At 43.0% G+C, this 25,329-nt stretch overlaps 3 protein-coding genes across 7 annotated transcripts in view; 1 reads left to right on the top strand and 2 right to left on the bottom strand.

Annotated features, from left to right (window-relative positions):
- Window positions 1-18,171, top strand: part of DPYSL3 (dihydropyrimidinase like 3) — a 114,577-nt gene extending 96,406 nt beyond the window's left edge. For all 3 annotated transcript variants that reach the window (XM_005558162.4, XM_065546935.2, XM_065546934.1), the window contains exons 8-14: window positions 2,809-2,929; window positions 6,641-6,797; window positions 7,525-7,666; window positions 9,101-9,271; window positions 11,171-11,350; window positions 13,264-13,426; window positions 14,853-18,171. In XM_005558162.4, the coding sequence (XP_005558219.1) occupies window positions 2,809-2,929; window positions 6,641-6,797; window positions 7,525-7,666; window positions 9,101-9,271; window positions 11,171-11,350; window positions 13,264-13,426; window positions 14,853-14,941 (1,023 nt within the window). In that variant the 3' untranslated portion in view covers window positions 14,942-18,171. The remainder of the gene's footprint in view (window positions 1-2,808; window positions 2,930-6,640; window positions 6,798-7,524; window positions 7,667-9,100; window positions 9,272-11,170; window positions 11,351-13,263; window positions 13,427-14,852) is intronic.
- On the bottom strand, window positions 9,508-9,918 carry LOC102128841 (large ribosomal subunit protein eL42-like). The gene has a single exon (XM_005558161.4). It carries the CDS (start codon window positions 9,883-9,885, stop codon window positions 9,565-9,567), a length of 321 nt encoding a protein of 106 aa, XP_005558218.2. The 5' UTR covers window positions 9,886-9,918; the 3' UTR covers window positions 9,508-9,564.
- A 2,947-nt stretch (window positions 18,172-21,118) lies between the features above and the next one.
- The window catches only part of STK32A (serine/threonine kinase 32A), a 151,812-nt gene continuing 147,601 nt past the window's right edge, over window positions 21,119-25,329 (bottom strand). For 2 of the 3 annotated variants that reach the window (XM_073994543.1, XM_005558160.5), the window contains one exon: window positions 21,119-25,058. In XM_073994543.1, coding sequence (XP_073850644.1) covers window positions 24,965-25,058 — 94 coding nt within the window. In that variant the 3' untranslated portion in view covers window positions 21,119-24,964. The remainder of the gene's footprint in view (window positions 25,059-25,329) is intronic. The other variant, XM_015452097.4, reaches the window with a different exon arrangement.

Below are 25,329 nucleotides of genomic sequence, written 5' to 3'. Positions count from 1 at the left end.
AATCTCTCTAAAGATACCACAAGTTGGAGTGTCCTTCAGAGCTATTCAGGAGTGTTAAATTTCTGATCCCTTTCTTAAGGAAATCTCAGTGTGAATCTCATAGATGTTTTCACTTACTCCCTTATTTCATTTTGAGTCCTGCAAAATATTGGCCATATAAATAAGAGGTTGAATGGACTTTTTTATATACATTATACTCATCAATTTGTATAATGTGATGATTATGTCCAGGTATGGAAGTTTCTCATATATAAAATGAATGATTATTTATGTCTGTGCTTAGCAGCCAAATAACAAAACAAAGGTGACTAGAGGCTGGTTCCATGTCTCCGAGATGTCAGCAGCTTCACCTGCTGGCATGGAGCACAGAGCTGGGAATTGGCTGCCCATGTACCTGAAAGCACATTGGCTTTGGAAGGGCAGCCTGGGTCTAGCACCTGGAGCAAAGTCAAGGCCCTCCATATCAGTGAAGCAAATCCTGTTTCTGTTCTGTCATTCCAAACCCTACAACAGGGAGAAGAAGGAATCATAACCAGAAATGACTGCATTCCCATATCCCATCTCTTTTAGAGTCTTATTTAAAAGATAAATAGAACACAAATAGACAAAAATGTTTCTATGCTAAGAAGGCAATGAATTTTCACAAACCGGATACACTTGTGTAACTAGCACCCAAAGAAGGAAACAGATTATCAGCACCTCAGAAATTCCTTTGTGTCTAGTGATACTTTTATTGCCATTTAAATAATTTATAATTTTGTTATTAGGGTTCCAGTTACGTACAGCATCCCTGAAGTCTGTCTCCTTAATAACACCTGGTGTAGGTCACTTCTATGGAATGCATACATCTAGTATGTGCTGATAGCTTACGTTATCTCAGTTCTCGCTACTGCTGCCCTGTGTGGTTGCCATTGATGCACAAGTAAAGAAGCTGAAGCTCAGAGAGGTTAAGCCCCTGGCTGATCACACTTGAAGGACTGGAAAATGGTTTACTCATCATGAAGAGACCAGAGTGATCAGCATTGTTTCTGAAGCTTTTCTTAAATGCTGGTCACTGTGGAGATGTGCTGGCAAGATGGATTTCCAGCAGCAGCCAGGGGATTTCAGAGCAAAGTCTATTTTTGTTCCTTGGTTTGTTTTTTCAACCTCCCCTTAGCCCTACCACCCCACCCTCCTCCTTATTCCTGTCTCCTTTTTAGTAAAAAAGCCTCTCGGCCGCAAATCTCTACAGCCGTGGAAGGCCTTTTGGTGAAGTTGGAGGGTGATGTAACCTTCCAAAGATAGTCATGTTGTCAAAGTGCTGAGAAACCTGTAGTGTTTGGGAGGAATAAGATCAAAGGGACCGGGACAGAGGTCCTGGGGGAGCTGAAGTGGTCAGCATGGGTGTGAAGGGGGAGGAGTGAGCATAGGAGGAGCCAGACCCTCTTCAATTCAAGCACACCCAGACACCATCTCAAGTGATGCTGTTCAGAGAGCTGGGACCTCAGGCACAGAGACAGCTGCTCCAGAATACAAAATTCTGGGTGCTTCAGGAAGGTGTCCACATTTGCCTATGGCCAGGGGCCTGCAAGGTCCCATCCACATGGAATAAAGTGCAGCTTGGGGGAGGCCAGCTCAGCCAGCCAAGTTCTTAGAGTCTGTCTGCTGAGCTACACCCACTATGGGCAGTGACTGGTTTGCATTATACAACCATTGGGCATCTGCAAGCTATTTTTGGTATTTTTTTTTTAAGTTTTGGGCTCCACAGGCTAACCAGAATGTCATATCCATAAAAAAAAGGAACTGTTGCCAATTGAATGGAAAAATGTCAAAGTCTTTGCTGTGTGCTGAATTGGACTAACTCACACCAATTGAGAGCAGACCACTTGAGAGTAACACAGACCCTCAACTGGTTAGAAAATATTATCAATAATAATGTCAGTACCAAACCCTCAAGAGGCACTTACCTTGTTCTCCCATTAGGAATGGGCTAACTGCTTTACAAGGATTAACTCATTTAATTCTCATCACAGCCCAACATGTCAAACCCTATTATCCTCAATTCACAGACAAGGAAACTAAGGCTTTGGGAGGTTGTGTAATGTACCTGAGGTCACCTTGCTTATAAGTGCCAGAACCAGGACTCAGAACCGGGCCATCTGAAAGAGTCTCAGCTCTCAGATCTTGCTTTGTTAATAAAGTATGGGAAAACTTCTTATTTCTTACTTAATAAATGCCACTGGGTTGGTTAGCTTATTTGAAAACATGAATTCTACATTAGGATAAGATGGGACAGATCAATAATAAAAGAAGTCTTTGTGTTGAGAAACCTGGGAATTATTTTTGTAAGAAATGCCTCCTAGAATTAACCCTTTGCTGACCACTTACTGCTGCAGGAAAGGATTTGAGGAGCCAGGATGCCTAACTGTCTTGGCTGTTATTTTAGACATAATGGTTTGCTGTTGTGTCTTCCCAGAGATTCTGTCCCGAGAAGATTGAGGAGCAAAGGCTTTCATTCAGATGTCACCTTTGTGATAACCACAGAGGCTAAGGAAAAAGTACTTACCCTCTGCCGGGCATTGCTCTCAGATGACAATGCTGTGCTATACTGTTTTACTAGTGAGGGACAGAGGCACTGGGAAGCTGAGTAAAGTGACACAGTTAGGAAGTGGTAGATCTGAGATGTGGATATAGGCTCTCTAGTTCCAGATCCTGCCAAAATTATCCATAACCTCTGTGCAGCACTGCATCCTCACAGTTCGTGGAGGTGGGAGCCACCAGTTTGAGAGGTTCCTGTTTCTATTGACTCCTGGAGACTTTTTCTTGCAGCTGGAAGCTGAGGCTGTGTTCCGTGCCATCACCATTGCCAGCCAAACCAATTGCCCTCTCTACGTCACAAAGGTCATGAGCAAGAGTGCAGCTGACCTCATCTCACAAGCCAGGAAAAAAGGTGATTTGTGTTTCCAAGATCTCGGAGCCCCTGATGGCACTGCGTGGTTCCTTCCCTCTCTGGTTGTCCTGTGTAATATAAATGGTGCCTACTTTGCTCATTGCCTTGCTCCCTAGGAAACCCCTCTCCACATCCGGTGTGGATGGGAGGATCCTGGGATTTCTCCCACTTGGCATGTAAGTAAACTGAGGCTCAGGAAGGTTAGGTGAGTTGTCCAAGATGGCACAGCTTGAATCAGTTTTTCTGAGACTTTGTACATCTTCCTTCTCCCCTTGACCTTTGATTTTCAGTTCACCTTGTCTGAGTTTTATAAATGGACATATCAGTCAGGATTAAATTGGGTGCAAAATTCAAAGATCCTGCTCAAACTGGCTTAAACAAGCACAAGTAAATAACCGATTATAGGTGTTTCAGGTATGGCTAGATCGAGGGGCCTCAACAATGGTATTAGGGGTTTGTCACGTGCACTCCTTTCTTGGCTGTCTTTCCTCTGGTTTATGTTCAGTATGAACAGTCACAGAATAGATGCTGAGAGGCACCTGTTGTCCTCAATTTTTGGTGGAGAGCATGATGGGAAAGTAAAATACACCTTTTCTAGCAGGTCAAGCAAAAGTCCCCAGGAGCACTGTGACTGGCCTGGCTTAGGTCATGTGTTCATCCCTGGACCAGTAAACACCCCGGGGATGGTATCTGGCCAGGATTGAGGCCACAGTGCAGATGCAGGTCACACATCCTGAGCCACTGAGACTAGCACAGGTTATTTTAGAGAAGGGGTTGAGTGGATCTCCAAAGCATGTGGGCCATCACAGCCTTCATGACCCTGGCTCTGTCCCTGTTGCCTGTTGACTTCTGCTTCTTTGCTCCACTGGTGTTAACTTGGGATTCCCCTGCTTGTCTTGTGCTTAGCTAAAGTTTTCAGAGCTTTCTTTTCTGTTTCGGTTCTCATCCTCAGTGTCAGACTCGTGGGGTCCGTTGTGAGGCTGAGTAAGTGACGAGTGCAGGTGAGAAGCTTCAGATGTGCAGCTCTGTGTTGCGTTGTGAGAGGATTTACCAGGCCCGGTGATGCGGTTGCTACAACTGCGTGCCAGTGGCCATTCTGGTAGTGGAGAGGCCCAAGATGCGTGATTCATCTACAAAACTGGCCTGTGAAGCTCCACGTGTGAGTGACTGTGGTAGCTAAAAATAGTCTCAGCTGCCGCTGATGGCTGAGTGTTCAGCTGCCTGGCCTTCTGGCACAGGGTGACCCTGTTTTTCTTGCGAGAGGGGAGGCTTTCACATTGTCTAGACACCCTTCCTAGTTGACAGATTCTGGGGCACCTCCTTCCTTCCTCTGTTCTCCGTAGGCCTGCTGTTTTCTCCTTAGCTTTTAGAAGTCTCAACTGACATGGCGTGGTTGCTCCACTGGCTATGAGTCACTGAGCGAGAACCAGGAAAGCTGCCCAGTGCTTCTCACTCATTCTTGGAGAAAAGCAAAAAAAGAAAAAGAAGACATGTGTAGGAACTCCCTTCTGCCCTCACCCAGTGCCACACACACACCCCTGCCAACCGTGACCCCCCACCACCCTCATGCCCTCTGCTGAGGCTGCATTCTGACCGGGACCATTCTCCAGGTGACCTGGGGGCCGCTCAGGATAGGGTGTTTTAGTTATATGCTGGTCTCATTTCAAACTTCATGGAGAAAAATCCTAACCCTGAGCCTTTTGGCTCATAATTCTTTGGCGAGCAGAACTAGTACAGCTGTGTCTCCAGGGTGGAATGGGGGTGTTAGTTCAGGGATGAAAAACTGGCTGCTGAGATTGAAGTCAGTAAACATCTCATGGACCATCATTCTCAGGGAAACACTCAAGAGCATTCTGAGGAGGACAAAGTGTAGCAGGGTTTGCGCTTCCCTCCTGAGCAGGATATGGTTGAAGTCTCAGTGTGTTTAGTCATCAATCATCAGGGCTCTTTAACTGTATGGCTGCTCAGAATTAATATTAGAAAGCTACAATTTAATGAGGAACAACTATGTGCCCTGTACTGAGATAAACAGTTTAATTTTTTTTATTATGTAGAATTCTCAAAGAACTCTGAGAAATAGGCATTTCTCAGAAATGCCCTTTTTCAGATGAAATTGCAGCACAACTTGTCCAGAATCTACCAGATGGGAGAACTGGTATTCAAACTAGTTGTAATTACTGTCTTAGCTTCTTTTACTCTTCCATGCTAAACATAGTCCAGAGGGAGATTTCTTCCACTTTTAAAATTCTGTTTCTTTCAATAGTAGTTGAGTGCTTGCTGTGACTTTCATTTCTTCATATCTTTATGGTCCTGTATCCTTTAGTGTGTAAGTATTTTTGGAGAGCCCTTGAATTCTCATCACATGGATTTTTTTTACTCTTACCCCGAAAAGCAGGGCTGTCCTATGTGAAGCATTGCCATCGCTTCCTTCTTTTGCCCATGGCAGACATTACTAATTAATCATGAGTCTTTTCTACTGAGACCAGAAACATTATTAGAATTCTTCCCTTCATGGAATTCTAGGCAACCATTACCAATTGAACAGAGCTGAAACAAGGCAAAACCTATTTGTAATCCTGGCCATAGAGTGCAAACTTATGGAGAATTTCACTGTGGAAGATGCAGGACCAAAATTAAAGAAGTGCAGGGCTGTATAGGGTAGCTTTGGCCCCAGATTTTGGCATAGAGAAACTTGGTACCAACCACCTAGCTATGAGCTAGCATTTGCTTTCTATATATTTCTATATGTATATATTTTTATATATTTATTTTAAAGTTTTATATATTTTAAATTTAATTTTTATTTTAAATTTTTATATATTTATTTTATATATTTCTATATTCTATATTTTCTATGCTTTCTATATTCCTTCTTCTTAAAGAAGCTGAACAGCTTAGATCAGTGTATATTCCAATAGCCTTTATCCCCTCTCCATGGTTTGGGTAGTTAAGCCCCTAATTTTTGAGGCAGAATCCAAGAAGCTAGTCTCATGTTTGATGTGCCCTAGGTTATTGGGTGACTTTTAGCAAGTCATCATGTTAGGAGTAACAAACATGATTAAAAAAAAAAAAATCATGAGAGTCTCTAATCCACAGGAATGGATTTTACTTTATGGAACCAAAGCATATCATTATAATGGGAGGATCTAGCAATTTCCAGTGGTGGGGGCACATTTGGGACTTTGGGCCCCTACTGTGGGAAGGAGTAACAGCTAAAGAAAGCGATATTTACCAAGCATCCTCTAGGTGCCAGATGCTTCACATATGCCTTTCATTTTCACAAGCCTAAGAAGTAGCCATCATCTCGTTTCATCAATTTCAGAATATATCTATTTCAGCCTTGGTATACATGTAACCCATTACTAGAGCAAGAACTGGAGCATTTTAGTGTCTCTGAAATGAGGATGAATCTTAAAATCAATATGTGTATTTTATTTTATTTTTCCTCAAATTTTAATTTGCCTCAAAATTTGAGAATTAACACTGCATCTAACAACCAATTGCTTCTTTTAATCTAGGGAATACAAACTTGGTCACATTTAGCAGATGGGAAAGCAGGGGCTTAGAAAAGGTGGGAACATGGACTTGAACCCAGGTCTGTCTGACTGTGAGACACAGTCCTGGGTAGGCTTAGGAGTTAAATTAAATAGGCTGGGCCCAGTGCAGCACATACTTTATGCTAACCCCTTGTCTATTTCCTGTCCCTGCTAGGAAACGTGGTGTTTGGCGAGCCCATCACTGCCAGCCTTGGCATAGATGGAACTCATTACTGGAGCAAGAACTGGGCCAAGGCGGCTGCATTTGTAACATCCCCACCCCTGAGCCCTGACCCAACTACTCCGGACTACATCAACTCCTTGCTGGCCAGGTTGGTGCAGGAATGCCCAGCAGCAGGCGTTTTGTGAAAGCATCTCTTGGGGCCAGCTGGGTTGAGGACTGGAGCAGTCCCATCTATCAACTATACCAGAGTCTGCAGTGTGAACAATGTATTGGGAATTATTTTGCAGTCTTGAGAGTAGAAAAGAGGCTCTTCCCCATCCTATTTTAAACATTAATAGAATCATAATATTAATAATGGTAATAGCAGTTAAAACCTATTATGTGCCAAGCTCTATGGTAAGACTACACTCAACAGTTTCATTTATTTCTCCTAACAACTTTATGAGTGAGGCACTCTTATCATTTACATATCAAGTAACTAAAGGTCAGAGAAGCTAAATCATTGGCCTAAGTTCAAATAGCTGGTCATGATGACAATCAAAATTATAGGGAGACTCCTTTGTTGCTGCCCTCTGCAGACATGTAGGATCGTGACATTGCTCATTTGAGTCCATTTTATTTTGCTACAAAAGAGATTATCTGACCCCACCCCCTCACTTTCTAGATGGGGTAACTGAGCCCAGGGAGGGGAAGAAACTCATCCAAGCTCGTATTTCTAGTAAGAGGTAGAGGAGAGATTCCAAACCCAAGTAGTCAGATTCCAAACCCAAGTAGTCAGAGTCCAAACCCTCACAGTAGACACAAGATTCTAAGCTCCCAGTGTGTGTGCCTCCAGCCATCTCTCCTGTTCACGTGGAGCTTTTCTCCTTTGCCAGTGGGGATCTGCAACTATCTGGGAGTGCCCACTGCACCTTCAGCACTGCCCAGAAAGCAATTGGAAAGGACAACTTCACAGCCATTCCTGAGGGCACCAATGGTGTGGAGGAGCGGATGTCTGTCATCTGGGACAAGGCTGTGGTAAGGCATGGAGGTCATGGGAGGGTGGCCAGGGCCGAAACATCCATGGGCCAGATCAGAACCTCCTGTCACCAGTTGGGCTGGTTACACTGCAAGTGCAGATGGGATCTCGTACCTGCTGAGATGTCTCTGGAACCATGTGGCTCAGGCATTGTGGAAAATTTCCTTCTAGTATGATGAATCCTAAGGTCTCGCATTGTGAAGGAGGCTTCCTCATCTAGACTGTTAGGACTAGGAACCAGACATGCAACTCCTTCATCTGAGTGAACAATAGCCTGTACTTAAAATAATAGTGAGTTAATTCTTTTTGTTTGGATAGTTTTATGAAAGAACTGGATATAATCCTTTGAAATGATAAGCAATGAGTCTGTGTCTAGACCAAAGTCATCTTGCTTATCAAGGATGCCCTGTACTGAGGGCATATGGTCATTCAGGCGATACAAGTGATTATCTCTAAATGTCTTCTGGCAAGTGGCCTGTTTCATTTTCCTTGTTCATATCACAAGGACTGACAAAAGAAAGAACCATTCAAATTAAGACTCTCTTAAAGATTTTAGTAAAATAAATAATTATCTCATTATTAAGTTGATTACTCCTCTATGTTTCATTTTAAAAATCCTAAAAACATTCTTATCAGGGTTATGTATACTAATGCCTCATTAATCTACACAGTGTAATTTCACTGAGTTTTCTTTTTCCTCTTTGCTCCCAGGAAGCTCAAAGCTAGGTTTTAAACTCAATTCTTTCTGTAAAGAGGCTTTTTGGTTTGAAAAGAGGGAAAATATAAATATTGTTGTCTGTTCTCTCACATAGTGTTTCTTTTTTCATATACTGCAGAGCAATACGTATATATTTATCCTGGCACTATTTGGAATAGTTCCAAGATAATGTATATTTTTAAATTACCAACATGACACATGCTCAGTAAAGAATATTTGTAAACTACAGACAAGCACACACTGGAAAGAAAACAAAAATATCTCGATTCCACAACCCAGAGAACCCATTGTTATCATTTGGGTGAGGTTCTTTCATATTTATTCTATGCACACGACATATACAAACACAAATACATATCTAAAGGATGGGATTATAATCACATTTGTTTTTACTGTGAACCCTCTATAATTCTTTTTGAAATTAGAAGAAGTAAATTAGTAAGTAAATGTAAGAACATACAGAGAAACGTGCTTACTTCAGGAGCAGTAACTTCAATCTTTAACCATGTGTTTGACCATTTTGCCTGGGTAGTCATGACAGCCCAACTAATTCGAGCTTGCTGAGTGAGGTTCTGTAGCTCACCACCTTTTCAGGTGGCTCCTCTTTGTATTTCTGTGCCTTTGTTGGTCATCTTTCTCTGAGTTCAGAAGGCCTCAATTGATATGTATGTAGCTATAGCTATAGATATAGAAGTAATTTCTTATATTTCAATAGGCCACAGGGAAAATGGATGAAAACCAGTTCGTGGCTGTGACAAGCACAAACGCTGCCAAGATCTTCAACCTGTATCCCCGCAAGGGAAGAATATCTGTGGGTTCTGACAGCGACCTAGTCATCTGGGATCCAGATGCTGTGAAGATAATCTCTGCCAAGAACCACCAGTCTGTAAGGCTTGCTCTGGTGGGAGTGGAGTAGAATGGAGAATGCGTGCAAAGAACTTGGTCAGGAGAAATGTGTTTATGTGGTGTGTCAGGGTAGTTAGACTAGGACGGGTTGCAATAACAATCCATCCCCTAAATCTCAGTGACTCAAAACCTCAACTGTGTTTCTCCTGTGTGGGGAAAAGAGAGATCAGACTGTTACTGTGTCTATATAAAAAGAAGTAGACATAAGAGACTCCATTTTTTTTTTTGAACATAAACTCAAGATTTTATTGTCTTCATAATAAAAGATAACACTTAGAACTGGATCACTTGGTCCTTTCTTTTCTTATCTCCTCCCAGTTCAAAATGCTTGCATCTTTTAATAGCCAGCATTCTCTTAGATTTGCAGTTGGGCTCAACGCACTCAAGCCTTAGCACAATCTTCTTTGTAGTTTTAGCCTTTTTCCGGACAATCGGCTTAGTTTGCCCACCATAGCCACTCTGCTTCCTGTCATAACGCCGCTTTCCCTGGGCATACAGAGAATCCTTGCCCTTCTTGTACTGTGTCACTTTGTGGGGTTGGTGCTTGCCACACTTCTTACAGAAAGTCCAACAAGTTTTAGGGACTTTAACCATGCTTGCGAGAGTGATACCGGCACGGGAAGAAAGTGATCCAGTTCTAAGTGTCATCTTTTATTATGAAGACAATAAAGTCTTGAGTTTATGTTCAAAAAAAAAACCAACAACAAAATAGAGTCTCTTATGTCTACTTCTTTCTATATAGACACAGTAGCAGTCTGATCTCTCTTTCTATTCCCCACACTCCTGCTTTCCAAAGCAGGGAGGTCACCAGATGGTCTCTGCCCATCCCAGTCACTCAGGGACAGAGACTGATAGAGGCTCCCTCTCTACATATGTTTTCATGATTGCTGAGACAGGGGAACATGACCTAGTGAATGGTCTACTGGCTCTGAAAGTTTCCCCTAGACGTGGTGTACCTTACTGCCTCTTACATGGCACTGGTCTTAGCCAGTCCTGTGGCCATACCTAACTTCCGCAAGTCAGGACATGCAATGATCCTTTGTGCCTGGAAAGAGAAAGAATGGGAAATAACTGGTAAACAGCACTGATGACTTCCTTATGATGAGTTTCATACGGAGGATGATAATTAAAGTGCGGTATCTAACAGAAACAGGCTCGACACACTTATTAAAAATAGTTAATTTTTTTTAAGCACTTATGTTTCAGGCACTGTGTTTTCAATTCATTGGGTTTCCATACTGGTCTTCTACAGGTAGGGACTATTATTATCCTCCGTTTTATAGATTAAAAATTGGAGGTACAGAAAAATTAAATAATTTGTGCAGCAAGCAAATAGTGAAGGTAGCATTGAAACCCAGACAAGCTGACTCTAAACTGATGTTCTTAATTACCTGGCAATACACTAATGCATTTTGCTGGTTGAGTAAATGAAGGAGGTAGGGAGAAATCCCATTTTTGGTGGTAATGGCCTTTGCTTAAATATTGTGTCATCTCATGTTATTTAATTTGGAGCTAGAGGGACCTAAAGGCCACATAGCCTCTCTGCGCACCCACTCAGTGCAAGACAGTGATGTACAGCATCCTGGATAGTTATCCAGCTTCTCTTTGAACACTACCCATGACAAAAGTTGACTTCCACTTGAGGACCTTAATAAAGATTGGACACTTCTTTTTACTAGGAAGTTTAGTCTTTTCTTAGCAAATCTGTCTCCAGTGCCTTCTACCCACTGGAAGCTTGCAGATGCATGGTGAGCTTTTCCCGGCTTGCCTGGTGAATCAGCAGCAAATGACACTGAAGGTCTCGAGCAGAGAAGGTACGTTCCTCTTTCTCCTCTTTCGACACCCTTACTGTGGCTTTGCTCCTCACCCCTGTCTCTAGGCTGCAGAGTACAACATCTTTGAAGGGATGGAGCTGCGTGGGGCTCCTCTGGTGGTCATCTGCCAGGGCAAGATCATGCTGGAAGATGGCAACCTGCACGTGACCCAGGGGGCAGGCCGCTTCATCCCCTGCAGCCCGTTCTCCGACTATGTCTACAAGCGCATTAAAGCACGGAGGAAGGTAAAAAGCAGGGGAGCTCCAAGGTGGTGCAGGGGCGTTGTGTCCCATTCACACTCAGAGATAGTAACCATGAACACAGGGCACTGTGATCTCTAGACTCTCACAGAGAAATTCAGTGACAGTCTTATCCCCACACAGACTTAATGTACTATTAAAGAGGGTGTTGAAAACTTTTGGCCAAAGAGAGCTTTTTTTCCCAAATGACTTTTCCCACATTTTTATAGTACTTTATTGAAAATAATTTAAATTTCAATAATTCAAAATAAGGCTGGCGTATTTTTTTTTAAAAATAAATTACTCTTAAAATCTGAAGGTAAGAACCAAGAATCCACACCCACACATCCCTGTCTCATTCTGTCCAGTGTTGCTCCACAGGGGCAAACACTTATAACATTTTAGTTACTGTATTTTCATTAAAATTTTATTTCTCTGATTTTATATATAAACACATGCAGAGATATATGTGTATATGTATAGGTCTATAGATATATACACGTGTGCAAATGTGTGCCTATGTATAAATGGAGGTGCAGAGAAATATATATACACTATATGTATTATATTTATATCTACTTAATATATAAATATAGAATAATATATAAGTAAACATTTATACAGTTTATATTGTATTGTGTATTGTATTCATTGTAACAATACAATAAATATAAATAAATATAATTAAAAATATAAAAGTGCATGTAAATAAATATATTCACATATTTATATTGTATTTATTGTATTGTACTTTTTTATACACACACTATATATATACATATATATGTATATATATGTGTGTGTGTATATATATATGTGTATTAACCCTAGCCTAGGATTGTGGAATTTGAGCTCCACACTCCAGTTTGGACCTAATAGAGAAGAAGGAGACTTCCCCAGTATTGACCCTTTATTTCTATGAGTGTGATTTAGATTCTAAACCAGAGAAGTGTTGATGATGTAGAGTTCTTGGTTTTGGGGAGTACAGATACAGTCATCACATCACCAGAATCATTAGCATCTGCACATTCGATGGGCTTGACTTCTGTGCCAGCACTTGAGTCACTAACAGGGAAGGAGGCTCTGACAGGACTCTTGTGATGATCCATCCTGCATGGTCAGGCTCGTCTGGCAGCGCGTCCTCATTGCCTCCCCTCTGGCCAAAGTTAAGAAATGGGCGGAGGTTGTGTGCTGCTGCCTTGGGTGTTCTTACAGTATTTGTCTAATAGACTGTAAGCCCCTTTGCGGGAGGCACCGTGTTTCCCATGACCAAAGGCCCTAGTGCCTGGCACAAGGCCTAGCAGAGCATGTGCTGGGTGGAAGTTGCTGGCTGGCTCCACAGTCCCAGGGCAAGTTCACAGCCACAGCCAGAGGGCAGTGGGTCAGACCACAGACACTCACTTCAAGGCCTGCCCACCCTGGTGTGTGCTGAAGAGTGTGAGGGTGGAGCTCCCATGTGATCCATCCCGGCCAGGACCTGTGACCTCATGTCGTGACCTACCCTTCCGATCCCTCTGCTCCAGCTGTACTGCTGTTCTTCTGTTTCATAATCATTCCCACTTCAGCTCTCTGTCCTTGCTCTTCTCTCTGCTGGCTTCACTGTCATCCACACCACTCCCCGTATCCCCCCAGCCTCCTCCCTCGGGCAACCGCAACCCCATAACAAGGTCCTTTGATCCTTCAGATCGAAGCTCATCTATTTAGAAGGGCCTTCACTGACCACCTCCATTGTCACTCTATCATCACATCCTCCTTTATTTATTTTATACTACTTCTCCTTTCCTCAAATTATCTTTATTTTTACTAATTCCTGGCTCCTATTACACACACTGTATTCACCAATTACGCTGCCTAGAACAGGTCCTAAAATGCTGAATGACAGAATGAATGAATGGTGACATGCTGTTCTCTGGCTGCAGATGGCAGACCTGCATGCCGTCCCGAGGGGCATGTACGATGGGCCTGTGTTTGACCTGACCACCACCCCCAAAGGTGGCACCCCCGCAGGCTCTGCTCGGGGCTCTCCTACTCGGCCGAACCCACCTGTGAGGAATCTTCATCAGTCGGGATTTAGCCTGTCCGGTGAGTGGGACGGACTCATCAAAAAATAAAGAGAGCAGGGAAGGGGAAGATCAATGTTCTGAGGCCAGAGGGTGTTCCTGAGAATTCAACTCGAAGGCATTTTCCAGCCCAGTGCTGGTGTCAACTTTAGGGAGAGGGTTACTGGGGCAAGCAGGAAGGTTGCCTGGGTCAACAAGGGGTCCTGGTAAGAAAGTAAGACAAGGCAGTCAGGCTGAAGACCAGGTTTAAGTGGTGACTCATTCTGCCTAGAAATCAGCCCTGGTTGGGGGCAGAGGTGGGGAGCTGATCCCCTCTAAGAATTGATAGTGATTTCTAGCATTAGCCTATGAGTGCTATGCAACATAGTATGTTTTCTTTATTTGTCCAGATTAAAAGATAGCTTAAATTATTTTTATGCTCAAATTGCAGTAGTGTCTTCTAACCTAGGATTTTTATTATGTTCTCCCATTCCTAGTAATTATAATAATGCTAACACTAGCTACCACTGATTGAACATCTACTATGTGTTAGCCATATGATTAGTCTTACAATTCTTTAAGAACTCTCTGATATAATTAGAAAATAATCATTCAGTTGCTCCATAACCAGTAGTCTTAAAATGGAGAAAAATAAATGTAGATTTGCATTCCTATAATGAATAATTTAAATGTGAAGGAAGTAAGATAACAAGAAAAGAAAGACATTTAAAGGTAAAATCAGCATATGAGGAAAGGGTAAGGAATGAGAGAAGCAGAAACACGGGAGAAAGAGGTAAGGGAGACCTAGTGGAAGAAAGACAAAGGAAAAGAGTTTAAAGTTTGGAGGTAACTTTGCCAGAGGTCACATTCTGCTAGGCATAAGCAATTTTTTTCAAAGTTTTTGCCATTTTTTTCTTGTTGTTCTCTGGCTACCGTAATTCTTAAGCTTTTAGAGGCTCCTTTCTGAATAGATCCAATCACACATTGAAATTTCTTTTTTTGCTGTTGTCACGAACACCTGACCATCACCACTTTGCACTGTGAGATCTCGGGCAAGTGACCTAACCTTTCAGAACCTCAGTTATCTCCTCTGTAAAACAGATAAGGGTGCCTCTCTCAAACCATGGTGGTGAGAATTAAAGGAGACAATTGGTTAAACACCTAAAACATTGCCTGCCACAATGAGTGTCATGTCCTTATCATTGTTCTTCTTCCCAGTATTATTATCATGCTCTGGGTCAGATGAAATCTAGGTAAGAACTTGGCTTTTCTTACCAGAGGCTAGTTTCCGGGGCCATAAGAAAAGTCTAAAAGACCTGATAGACTGGAATAGAAGTTTCTTGGGAGGTGAGGCCAGCAAGGCACTTCCTATCTTGCACTCTTAAAATTAACCCAGTTTCTCTCTTGCCCACATCCCCCTACCCCCTACCCCGTTTTTTTCCCCCTTGGAAATTTATTTCCAACTGTAGGCACCCAAGTGGATGAGGGGGTTCGCTCAGCCAGCAAGCGCATCGTGGCGCCCCCAGGTGGCCGTTCTAATATCACTTCTCTGAGTTAAGCAAACCTTCCTCAGAGGGGCAGAAGCAAGAAGAGATTGTTTTGAAGCCAAAATGGTACACCGATGTTTAAGAAGGAAAGCGAATCCAAACGGTTGTGATCTAAAGAATCAATAAGCCTCAAGCCTTATGTTTCTCCAATGTTACGCTCGCTTGCCTAGCTTTACGAATATTGCTTTGTTTTCTGTTTATGCATAGCCTTGATTTGTTTGACTCCCCTCCCCCCATTTACATGCATGCAATCAGACAGGCCACTAAGGTAAAAGAGTCTGCTCTATCATAGTGTTGAGAGCGTGTGTAGTGCTGCATCTTATGACAAGGGGACAGACAAGCTGGGACATCAGGGAAATGAACAAAAGGGACGCACATTATTTGGGGTGAGTGGGTGGTGGGAGCCCAGAACAAGGTGGAGGGTGCAGAGGGGCTGGGGTAGGTCATGTAGGAGGGAGGTGGGTGGGTCAGGTGAGCGGAAGGGGTGTTGTATATTGTGTTGATGACGTACGTTATTTCCATGGAAGATAGCCACTGTGGCAGCTGTCACATCCCCACAGCCCCCAGGGTCTGCCGAGAAGGCAGGCAATCTTTGGGTTCTGTTCTTTGTCACGTCCCCTACGAGTAAATTTTGTTTCTTTGAACATTCATTAAAACACCAAAACACAACCATTTCTTCCACCTGCTTGATTGTGCCAGTGTTTGCTCAGGACTCTTTCTCAGTGTTGCTTTCAAAGCCTTCTCTTTCCTGGGTTGGGAAGGCCAGGCAGGGACAGAGCAAACAACACTTCTCTTCCTCTTGCCCTCCCTGCCTCTTTGGTGCTCTTAAAAGCCAGCAGCTGAGAACATAGCACAGGCCCACATGGTGAGTGCGCCCACAGCTTAAAGACGCCTCCTTCTAAACACGGCGAGATCACCTCTCACTCTTCTGTCTTTGCAAACCGAGAAGAGTGGCACTCTTCTGGCATCCCAAGTTAGGATTTTAGCTCAGGTGAGGGAGAATGAAGGGCCTCTCTTACAAGCAGTTTGTGTTTGGTTCTCTTGATCTGAGATCCTGGCACATCCATGATAAATAGAATTTGTTTTGAAGGTTGGTTTTATTAGGTGTTCCCTAGTTTTTACCGTCAGGGGTCATGTCAGCTTAAGGGAAGTCAAGCGGGAATTTGGGAAAGCCGAAGTCAGTCTTGAGCAGAGCAAGCACATTTTGTGGCCCTGGTTCCACCTGTCCGTTCCAAACCATCTGTTTCCCCTTCCATTAGCAGCAACTCTGGGGGAACTTTGTGTCTCAGTCCTAGAATCTCCCCCAAGTGAGTGGAAGTGACATGATGCAGCCTTCCCCATGGGGCACCTAAAAGAAATTAGTGTGGGTGCTTGGATCTACCTTGTCTGTCAGAGTTGAATATCTCTTTCCCTATCATGCCGCTTCTGAAAATTCAGTTTTGGAGCAAGTCCTGTGAGCAAGGTAAGAATCTATAGAACCAAGATGCTCATTTTCAGAAGAAATATATTTAACCTAGGATCAGACTTCTATGCTCTGGGGAATCCAGGTGGTCGCACCTGTAACCCTGTGTACTAAGTACTTTGAAGAGAAGAGCAGGCCTCAGACACCTTTTAAGTGCTTAGGAGAGACCATTATCTCTGACTGCAGGTTTGAATAAGTTGAAGACCAGAGAAAAGTACACACTGGGATACAAAGGAATTTGGAGATAGCCAAGGAACAGGATTTCCCCTAGCAAGCTACCTTCTATTCAAATCATGAAAAAAAGATTATTTCCCCTTAGAATAGGGAGTCTTGCTATTTTAAAGCTCACGTGGTGCTTTTCTTTTAAGGGAGATGTAGTAAAAGGGAAAATGTAGCTCTTAATTTACAATTCAAAGATGTGGGGGTCTCTCAGAGAACTCAGAATAGCAGTTTTATGTGCAGAGAGAGTTTGCCAGGTCTGAAGCATATACCTCATTGACTAGGCTGTACTTTGGGATAGGTTGCAGTACTAGCCACAGCCACCAGATAGAGGAAAAGACACACATAAACTCACTTCTGAGCATTCACTTCTGCACTATCTGCTCTGCTGTTACTCAGCCCCTGAGTCCAACTCATCCCTGCACGACCTCTCTGTGCCATGAAGATAAGTCTTCCATGGCCAAATTGGTCATTCGCACTGCTCTTGGGACTTTCGGAGTGAACCATTCCAGCAGAACCTTTGATTCTGCCCAAGCTTTCCTTGCTGTGGGAACAACCCCCAATGCCCTCGGGAGGAACAACATGAGCTCAGGAAGCCTCTCTTTCTTCTCTTACCATTGCTAACTCTCCAAGCATAGAAATCCCTGGGAATTGCGAGAATAACTCCCACTATTTTAAAATTTATATTCAGATTTGTTTCATTTCATAAGACACATCAAACAGCCCTATAAAAAAGGTTTAGGAAAAGAAAACGATGGTGAGTCCTGGTCCTCTTTGAATTCACTGGCACCTCATGCAAGTGTAGGAAGGCACGCTGGATCTTCTATCCCATTCCCAAGCTGTCCTTTGCCATCTCATTCCTTGGCCTGCCCCCAACCCTGAGGATGCCCCCGCCATCCCCCCAGCCTCCTCATGTTGCCTCTGAACCCAGATGGCAATCCATCCTGGTTCTCTCTGAGGGCCACGGGCTTGGGCAGTGGAGAGGGTGTTTGTGAAATTGTTGAATCAGTTACCTGTTGTAGAGATATTTCTTTTACTTCTAAGTTTTCTAGAAGTGGCAGGATTGTAGTCATCCTGAAAATGGGTTTCCTTCAAAATCCCTCAGCCTTGTTCTTCACAACTATCTGTACTGAGAATGTCATGTTTCCACAAAGGGCTGACACCTGAGCCGTGATTTTCACTCATCCCTGAGAAGCCCTTTCCAGTAGGGTGGGCAATTCCCAACTTCCTTGCCACAAGCTTCCCAGGCTTTCTCCCCTGGAAAACTCCAGCTTGAGTCCCAGATACACTCATGGGCTGCACTGGGCAGCCAGCATTCATTGTAAGTTCCCTCTTTGAAAACTGGTGTGTGGGTGTTCAGTTCTGTGTCTGGTGGGTATGGACAGACAGTAATCTCCCGTGATCTGTGCTAGCTGTGAAGCAGCTCTGGAACGTGAAGAGCTGTTTGGTTTGAACCGTGAACAAAACTGTGTTTTGAGTTTAGCTGAGATTAAAGAAAAAAAATTCATCAAGTGACTGTTAATGTAAACCTGGTTATTAAAATAACTATGAAATTACCAACATTGTTCTCCAGGCTTCTTCTTTGTGTGATGTGCATTTTCACCTATAATATTAAAATTGCACAGTAGAACCGAAAGGGTTAGTAAGAGGGGCAGGCAGATCTGGTGATAACAGAGTTATCTGGAGAAAACTTGGGGGCTTCTATTTTTGAAACTGAGTTGTTAGTTTTGGCCACCCAGCTTGATGGCCATTTTGAAACTTTGGAGAATGAGTTAATTTTTTTTCTGTGGATCATCAAATTAGTATTATACGCCATTTGGGATAAATCTAGCTGAGTCCAGAACAGAGCCCTAAAGCTTTTTGTTTTGGGGTTTTGTTTTCTTGGTCTTTCCCCTAATGCCTTGCTATTTGATTGTTTTGCAAGCATTTTCTGCTTCTTTTTAATAGCCTAGACTTGAAGAAAAACTCAAACTACTCCCAAACCAAAGTATATTTTTTAGCAAACGGATCCCAAGACGTCAAATCAGTGTACGGAAGCATTATTTACTATATCTACTCTTAGAGCTTTCAGGTGCATATCGGCAACTTGAAGACTCTGAGAAATCCAGTGATAAAGAATCTTTCAAAACTTTGCCCAATTCAGGGTTCTCGAGCTTTTGACTACTGAACCCATACCATCTTCTAGCATGCCACCAAACCTATTTTACTACACCCTTTTGAGGGAAACACTGCTGAATCCAGTTCTAATTTGTTGTGCAGATCATATTTTCATTGCAAAAGTTAAACTAGTTTACTGGGGGGAAATTGGAAAGCGGAATTTTAAAGTCTAGTGCAACTGTAAAGTTCAGTCAGGCAGACTCAAGTGTAGTTGGGTCTAAGTGCTAGACCCTGACATCAGAGCATTGGTTCTTCCCACTTCGGCCCTGTGTGCCTTCAGTAAATGCTTCCTTCTTAGGAAAGCTCTTTTTTCTTTTCTTTTCTTTTTTTTTTTTTTTTTTTTATTTGAGACAAGTGTCTGTTGCCCAGGCTGGAGTGCTGGAGTGCAGTGGCGCCATCTCAGCTCACTACAACCTCCACTTCCTGGCTTCAAGCGATTCTCCTGCCTCAGCCTAACTGGGACTATAGGCGCGAGCCACCACAACTCGGCTAATTTTTTTTCTTTTCAGTAGAGACAGGGTTTCACCATGTTGGCCAGGCTGGTCTTGACTCCTGACCTCAAGTAATCCACCTGCCTCGGCCTCTGAAAGTGCTGGGATTACAGGCATGAGCCACCACGCCTGACCAGGAAAGCTCTTTAAATGTGGGACAGAATTGGTTGTCAGCATCTCCAGATTTTCATTTCACCTGCTTAGTAACCTCAAGAGAGGGAGAGAGTCCCTCAGTAGTTCCAGCTAAAAAGACCGATTCAGTCTGGCTTGGGGCATGTCTCACCATTGACCTAGTCACTGTGGCCAGAAGAGCACATGGGACTAATTGGCCATACTGGATAACATAACTAGCCCCTGAGCCACCTGAACCACATGGACTCCCAATAACTCCACAAAGAAAATCAATTTGTGTTAACTGAAGAGGGGTGGATGCAAGGAAGGCAAAAAGAGCCGTGGCCGTGGCACCATTCGCAAGCTTGCAGGGCATGAATGTTTTGCCTGGTGATGTGGAGGTTGGGACAGGTAGGGAGGAGATGGGATACCAGGGGATGACCATTTCTGATTAATTGCTTTTATATATGATGAACCCCTGTTGGTTTGATAGAACAATACCCTTGATATAGGAGCATAGAGTGATTATACCTTTTAACACAGAAGCTCAGAATCCCAATCAAAAGCTACTCTAAGTGCATAGAGAATTATTTTACAGTTGAAGTTCAGGTTTTGATGTTTAATAAGCTTTGGTTGATAGCCCCATTTTATGGCTCTAACTCAGGATTGGTGAAGCACTTCTTCCTGCTCATGACCAAGGCAGCAGCTGAGCTCTGTTTAGGATTTGAGTGGGTTTAAAGGCAATAGTCAGCACTTAACAAACTCAGGATGCAGGACTCTGAAAGGCATGAAGTGGTTTTCTTCTTAAATGGTGAAGGATACACATTGACTTTCACATCTCTGCCTTCAGGGTGGAGCTATTCAGTGGCTGAGTCACGGTGACCAGGCGGGGAATGAGAATACTGAGTAGGAGACTAACAAGGGCCCTCTGGTTCCAAACGACTTTCTGGAATCAGCTCTTCTACCACCAACCCATCAACCCATTTTATCTTTGGGATAAAAAGGCCAAAGTAACCTGCGAAAATGAGATCACATGCTTAAGGCTGGTACTCTTCAGAATCTGAGGAGTTCTAGATCCTGCCCTTTGCTCAGATGGCTGCTAGGCACACAGCAGGACAATTAACATGACCTGGACAATAGGGTACTTCGCATGCAGAACTTCGGAGGCCACAAAACTTACAACAGCCTACTATTTCAGGACAAGCCCAGGGAGCCAGCAGCTTGCTGGCTGCCCACCCACAGTGGGTCTGAGAGGTGGTGACAGTTCCCTTTGTTCTCTCCTAAGGCAGAGGTTGCTTTTAGCTGCAAGAGTTCAGAGCTGCCCATTAGCTTTCTGTCACAGGTTATGGACCTTAGAACTTCCGCCTGCTGCTTCGGTATATGGAATGGGGCCCGGATGTTGAGGTGTAGGAAGGTAGAGTGCTAAAGAAAGAGTGCATAGGCTGCCCATGGACTTAGGGGCATAGTGAAAGGCAGAGACTGGAATTCTGGGCTATGTTCCCTGAGATGTGACTACTAGAGAGGTCAGGATGTTTAGTTTTTATACATGTGGGTCAGGTAAGCTATACTGCATTCCATAGTTGCAGAACATCATCTCTGTTACAGAATATTATTCCTGGTAAGGGACATTCCTCACAATAGGAAATAGACATAAGAACGGGTTACTTCGGGCACCCCCAATGCTCTCTCTCGAGAAAACAATTTCACACATACACTCACACAGCTGACAAAGAAGGGTCAGTGGCTCATTGTTTACCGGAGACATTTTAATACACATAGGCACATTTATATTATATATGCTGCAGCTCAACAGAAGCGCTTGTTTCCCATTCGAGGGCTGCCAGATCAGCTGCCTGTTCACAACAGTACAGATAAGTGAAGTTAAGAATTTTAATATCAGTGTTTAATATCAGTCAGACACCCTGAATTTGTAATAAACAGGAATCACAGACAGATAGCCGTAAACAGGATTTTGTGTGGACAATACAAGGACAACTGGGTACTGAAACAAGCTTGCAATGCTTTTCGTGCCTTTTCGTTCAGCTTTTGAAGAGCTAAAGCCTCAGCATTACTGCATCAGCCACAAGCAGCAACACTGGTCCCTCCTAGCTACAGTAATACTTTTTCTTCCTACATATTCCTCCATCCAGTCTACAAAAGCTATGATAATAGAACGTCTAGTGGTTTCTGATTAAAACTTTCCTATCAGAAGAAGCCTAGCCACTGATTAATTAGGTTACCGTAATTAATTTAGCAATGCTCTGTGCTGGTTGTTGTTCATTCCTGCCCTAGCAATGACCTCAGGCAAAACCAGTGCCACCATGGCAGTGGGTTAGCCATTAGCAGAGGACTTCCTGGAATTAGGGTTGTGGCATAAGTTGCCGACTTGACTGCCCTACCCATGTACTAGAGGTCACTGAGGGTGCACTGGAGGTGGGCTCTGTCACAGCTGGGATGCTCCTGGACATCAAAACCTGCTCAGACTTTTCAGATGCTCCATACTGGCAAGGGAAGCTGCTGGGAGAAAAATATTTAAGAGTACCAGGCCAAAGGATTTAATAGTCATCTTGTTTTCCAAAAATCACAGCTCTGAACCTCAGTTGTCACGACTCTGGAAGAGACATATTCCACCTAGTGGGATATTAACGTTTAGCCCAAGTTATAGAATAAAACCAAAGGATCTGATGTCAACAACTAGCAATGACCATAAAGATTTAGACAAAGTTTAAATTTTGGAAAAGGCTTTTGTTCTCATGTGTAAAATGCACAGTGGTAGGAGGTGATTACAATCAGTTGTTCTGCACTGTCAGATACCATGGTTTTGCTTTTCAAACGTGAAATACACTGTGTGTCATTCACCTGGCTAGCACTAGAAATCCATCTTACTCTCTGAGCCTGTGCTCTCTCATCTGTGCATCCATGGCTCCTAAAAGCCCACAGAGGTGCTTCAGTCACAGAAGCAGCTCACTGGAAATAAAACTAGGGATTCAGCCTACAGAGATTGTATTGGGTTCCCATCCCATCATAAATGTATACATGTGAAATGGTACTATGGCTTAACTCTCATCACGGTGGAGATCCTAATGGTTCCACGGCTCTTTGGTAAGTGTAAGTGCAGAAAAATTTCCCAAAGCCTCTTCTTGGGAAGGATGCAAACAAGGTCACAGTGAGAGGAGGAACCTGGTTACTTAGGGAGGTGAGTCCACAGCACATCAAGGCTTGAATCAAAACAAATGAAGGATAAAAGTAAACGTGCAAGTAGTCCCTGACACTCGTGGGGTTACCAGACTGCAGCAGCATCTGGTCACTTTCTTATCCTTGCTCTTTCCAGCACATTCCCCTCTCTGAAATCGAGTCAGGGCAATTGCTTCAAGTTTGTAGTGTTTGGAGAAAAACAGAATAGCATAGACAAATGATGTGGGAACTGTAGGGAAAAGGAATCAAACAACAAAAGAACTGGTTTTTAATTATGTAACAAAAATATGGTTGCTCTTAGAGAAGCACTATTTCACAGCTCTGCACGAAACTCTGGGCCTGTTAGCTCAGTGAGGAGGAAACTGTGAATGCCAAGCTAAAGTTTAGCTCTGGCTTTCTACACATACTTGGTTGCCCCAATGTAACCTCCTTAACGAAAAGCCTTGCATAAAAGGCAGCCATCTCTGTTTCTTCAGTCCATTTCCACTTGCCTGGCTTCCCAAACGGGCATCACTCAGGTCTTCCCAGTTGCCAGCTTACCGCCATCTTGGTGAGACACATGGTCTCCGTAAGTAAGGACAGGTTAGGTACTCTGAGTAGCCAAGAGGTGAAAACAATCCCCCACCGAGCCTGTTCACTTCTTGGCCCTACCCAGAGGCATATGAGTTGCCAAAATAGTTCTTCTGCAAAGATCTGTATATCTGTACGGTGGAGTTACATCATATGCACATCTCACTTAGGTGAATTAAACTTTGTGGCAAATCAATAAATAAAATATAAAGAAAAGGAGTGAGATATTAATGATATTTTAAATAAGTAGGCAATTCTGCCTGCCATTCTTGTAGTAAGCACAAGCGAGAAGGGAGACATGATACTACTGTTGCCTTAGTCTCCATGAACTTGCCTCCCTTGGATGTGTGAGAATTCCAAGAGTAATTCTAAGGCCAGGTGCGGTGGCTCACACCTGTAATCCCAGCAGTTTGGGAGGCCATGGTGGGCGGATCATTTGAGGCCAGGAGTTTGAAACCAACCTGGCTAGCATAGCAAAACCCTGTCTCTACTAAAAATACAAAAAATTAGCTACACATGGTGGCACACACATGCAATCCCAGCTACTCAGGAAGCTGAGACACAAGAATCCCTTGAACCCAGGAGGCAGAGGCTGTAGTGAGCAGAGATCATGCCACCACACTCCAGCCTGGGTGACAGAGCGAGACTCTGCCTGAAAAGAAAAAAAAAAAGAGTAAGTCTAGTCTATAAAGACAAGTGTAATTTGTTCAACATTTTAACTCATCTGGTATTAGCCAAAAGGAGACCAAAAATAAAAATAACTAAATCAAAACAAAACAAAAGCAATGACTTGTTTCATTAGTGAAGGGTGACACTGTATTGAGCTTCACTGAGAAAAGATACTTCCCATATGTTATGGGTAATTTAAGGGGTTTTTCAATGGTAAATTTTACTATCTTCTAAATTCACTTCTAACTTAGACAATAAACCCTGTATAAGATGCAACTTTGCTGAAATGCAAGGTGGACATACTTTCAGTGTGACAACATTGTTTTCTGATCCTCTCCAGATCCAGGTCTCTGCTAATCTTCAGAGGACAATTAACCCTTAAGGAACATGCTTTTTGGAAGGAGAGTGGTGTGCTAATATTTAGCAATTCTCTTGTTAGGAGGGAAAAAACTAGCATTTACCAGTTTCCATGGTGTAAATGCTCCCATTATTACCAATTTCAAGTCACCACCTTCACATTGTTGAAGAGGGAGCTGGGAAGTGGTGTGCATGGCAGGCTCATGCTGGCTGAGATAAGCGGATCTAATGCTGATTCTAGCACATCACTGGAAGGCCCTCATCCATCTCTGTTACTTTTAATCTGATTCCATTCATGCCTTCCTGATAGAATTCCTTATCCTTATCCAAGTAGGCTGGGGATTTCTGACCACTTTATGAAACTTTTGAGGTCTGAAAACTCTCACTGAGTCCTGTGTCTGTCTGTCCATTTGTCACTGTGTAATAAGAAGGAGAGGAAAAATAAATCTATATTCACATATTAATTTTAAAATAAAAATAAAGGCTGTTTAGAATAACAATTACAGCACTAAAAAGGCAGGGTATGGCTCATCTAATATAACCCTCTCATTTTAGATAAAGTAAAGCACAGAAAGTGGCTAAGTGCTAACTTGCTCTAGATCACACAGCTGATTGATGTGAAATGACGTCCCAGGAGCTCAGGCCCAGGAACCTTCACTGTGTCATGCTGCCTTTTTTGAAAGATAATCATTCACATTTTCTAAGTCAGGACGTGTGGAGTGGCAAGAACTACTGTCAGCTTTTCTTGACGTATGTAATTAGAAGTTTCCGGCATGAGATTGTCCCAAGAAGACACGAGGCCTTTACAGGTTGTTATTCTGACCATCCTCATTTTGTGGGTCTTTGGTTTGTTCCAAGGTTAGATTTGGTTGTCTTTTGTTAAAGTCCCTTTTTACTCTTAAAAGAAAAAAAAAAGATGTTTTATTCTTTGAAAAAGAAAATGAAAGGTTTAAGCTTTTGAAATAACATTAAGCCCCATAATTTATAAATAAGCATGAGCCAAGAAAATCTTTTGAAAGCCTTTGATTTTTAAGTGTTCAAATCCTAATTCCTCATCCCTTCTCATAAACAAAAACTTGATGATAAGTTAATTTATCAATTAAAAATTTTTTAATACCTTACAAAATGGTTTCTACATTTTCTACAATAGATTGCATCATTTTCCCAA

This window comes from Macaca fascicularis, chromosome 6, assembly GCF_037993035.2.
Source record: "Macaca fascicularis isolate 582-1 chromosome 6, T2T-MFA8v1.1".
Lineage (NCBI taxonomy): Eukaryota > Metazoa > Chordata > Mammalia > Primates > Cercopithecidae > Macaca > Macaca fascicularis.
Note: the sequence above shows the minus strand (reverse complement) of the source record. Positions and strands in the feature narration are given on the sequence as shown.

Bases quoted from the DNA above. Each gene is read 5' to 3' on its own strand.
- LOC102128841 (XM_005558161.4), bottom strand. From the start codon at position 9,885: ATGGTTAAAGTCCCTAAAACTTGTTGGACTTTCTGTAAGAAGTGTGGC.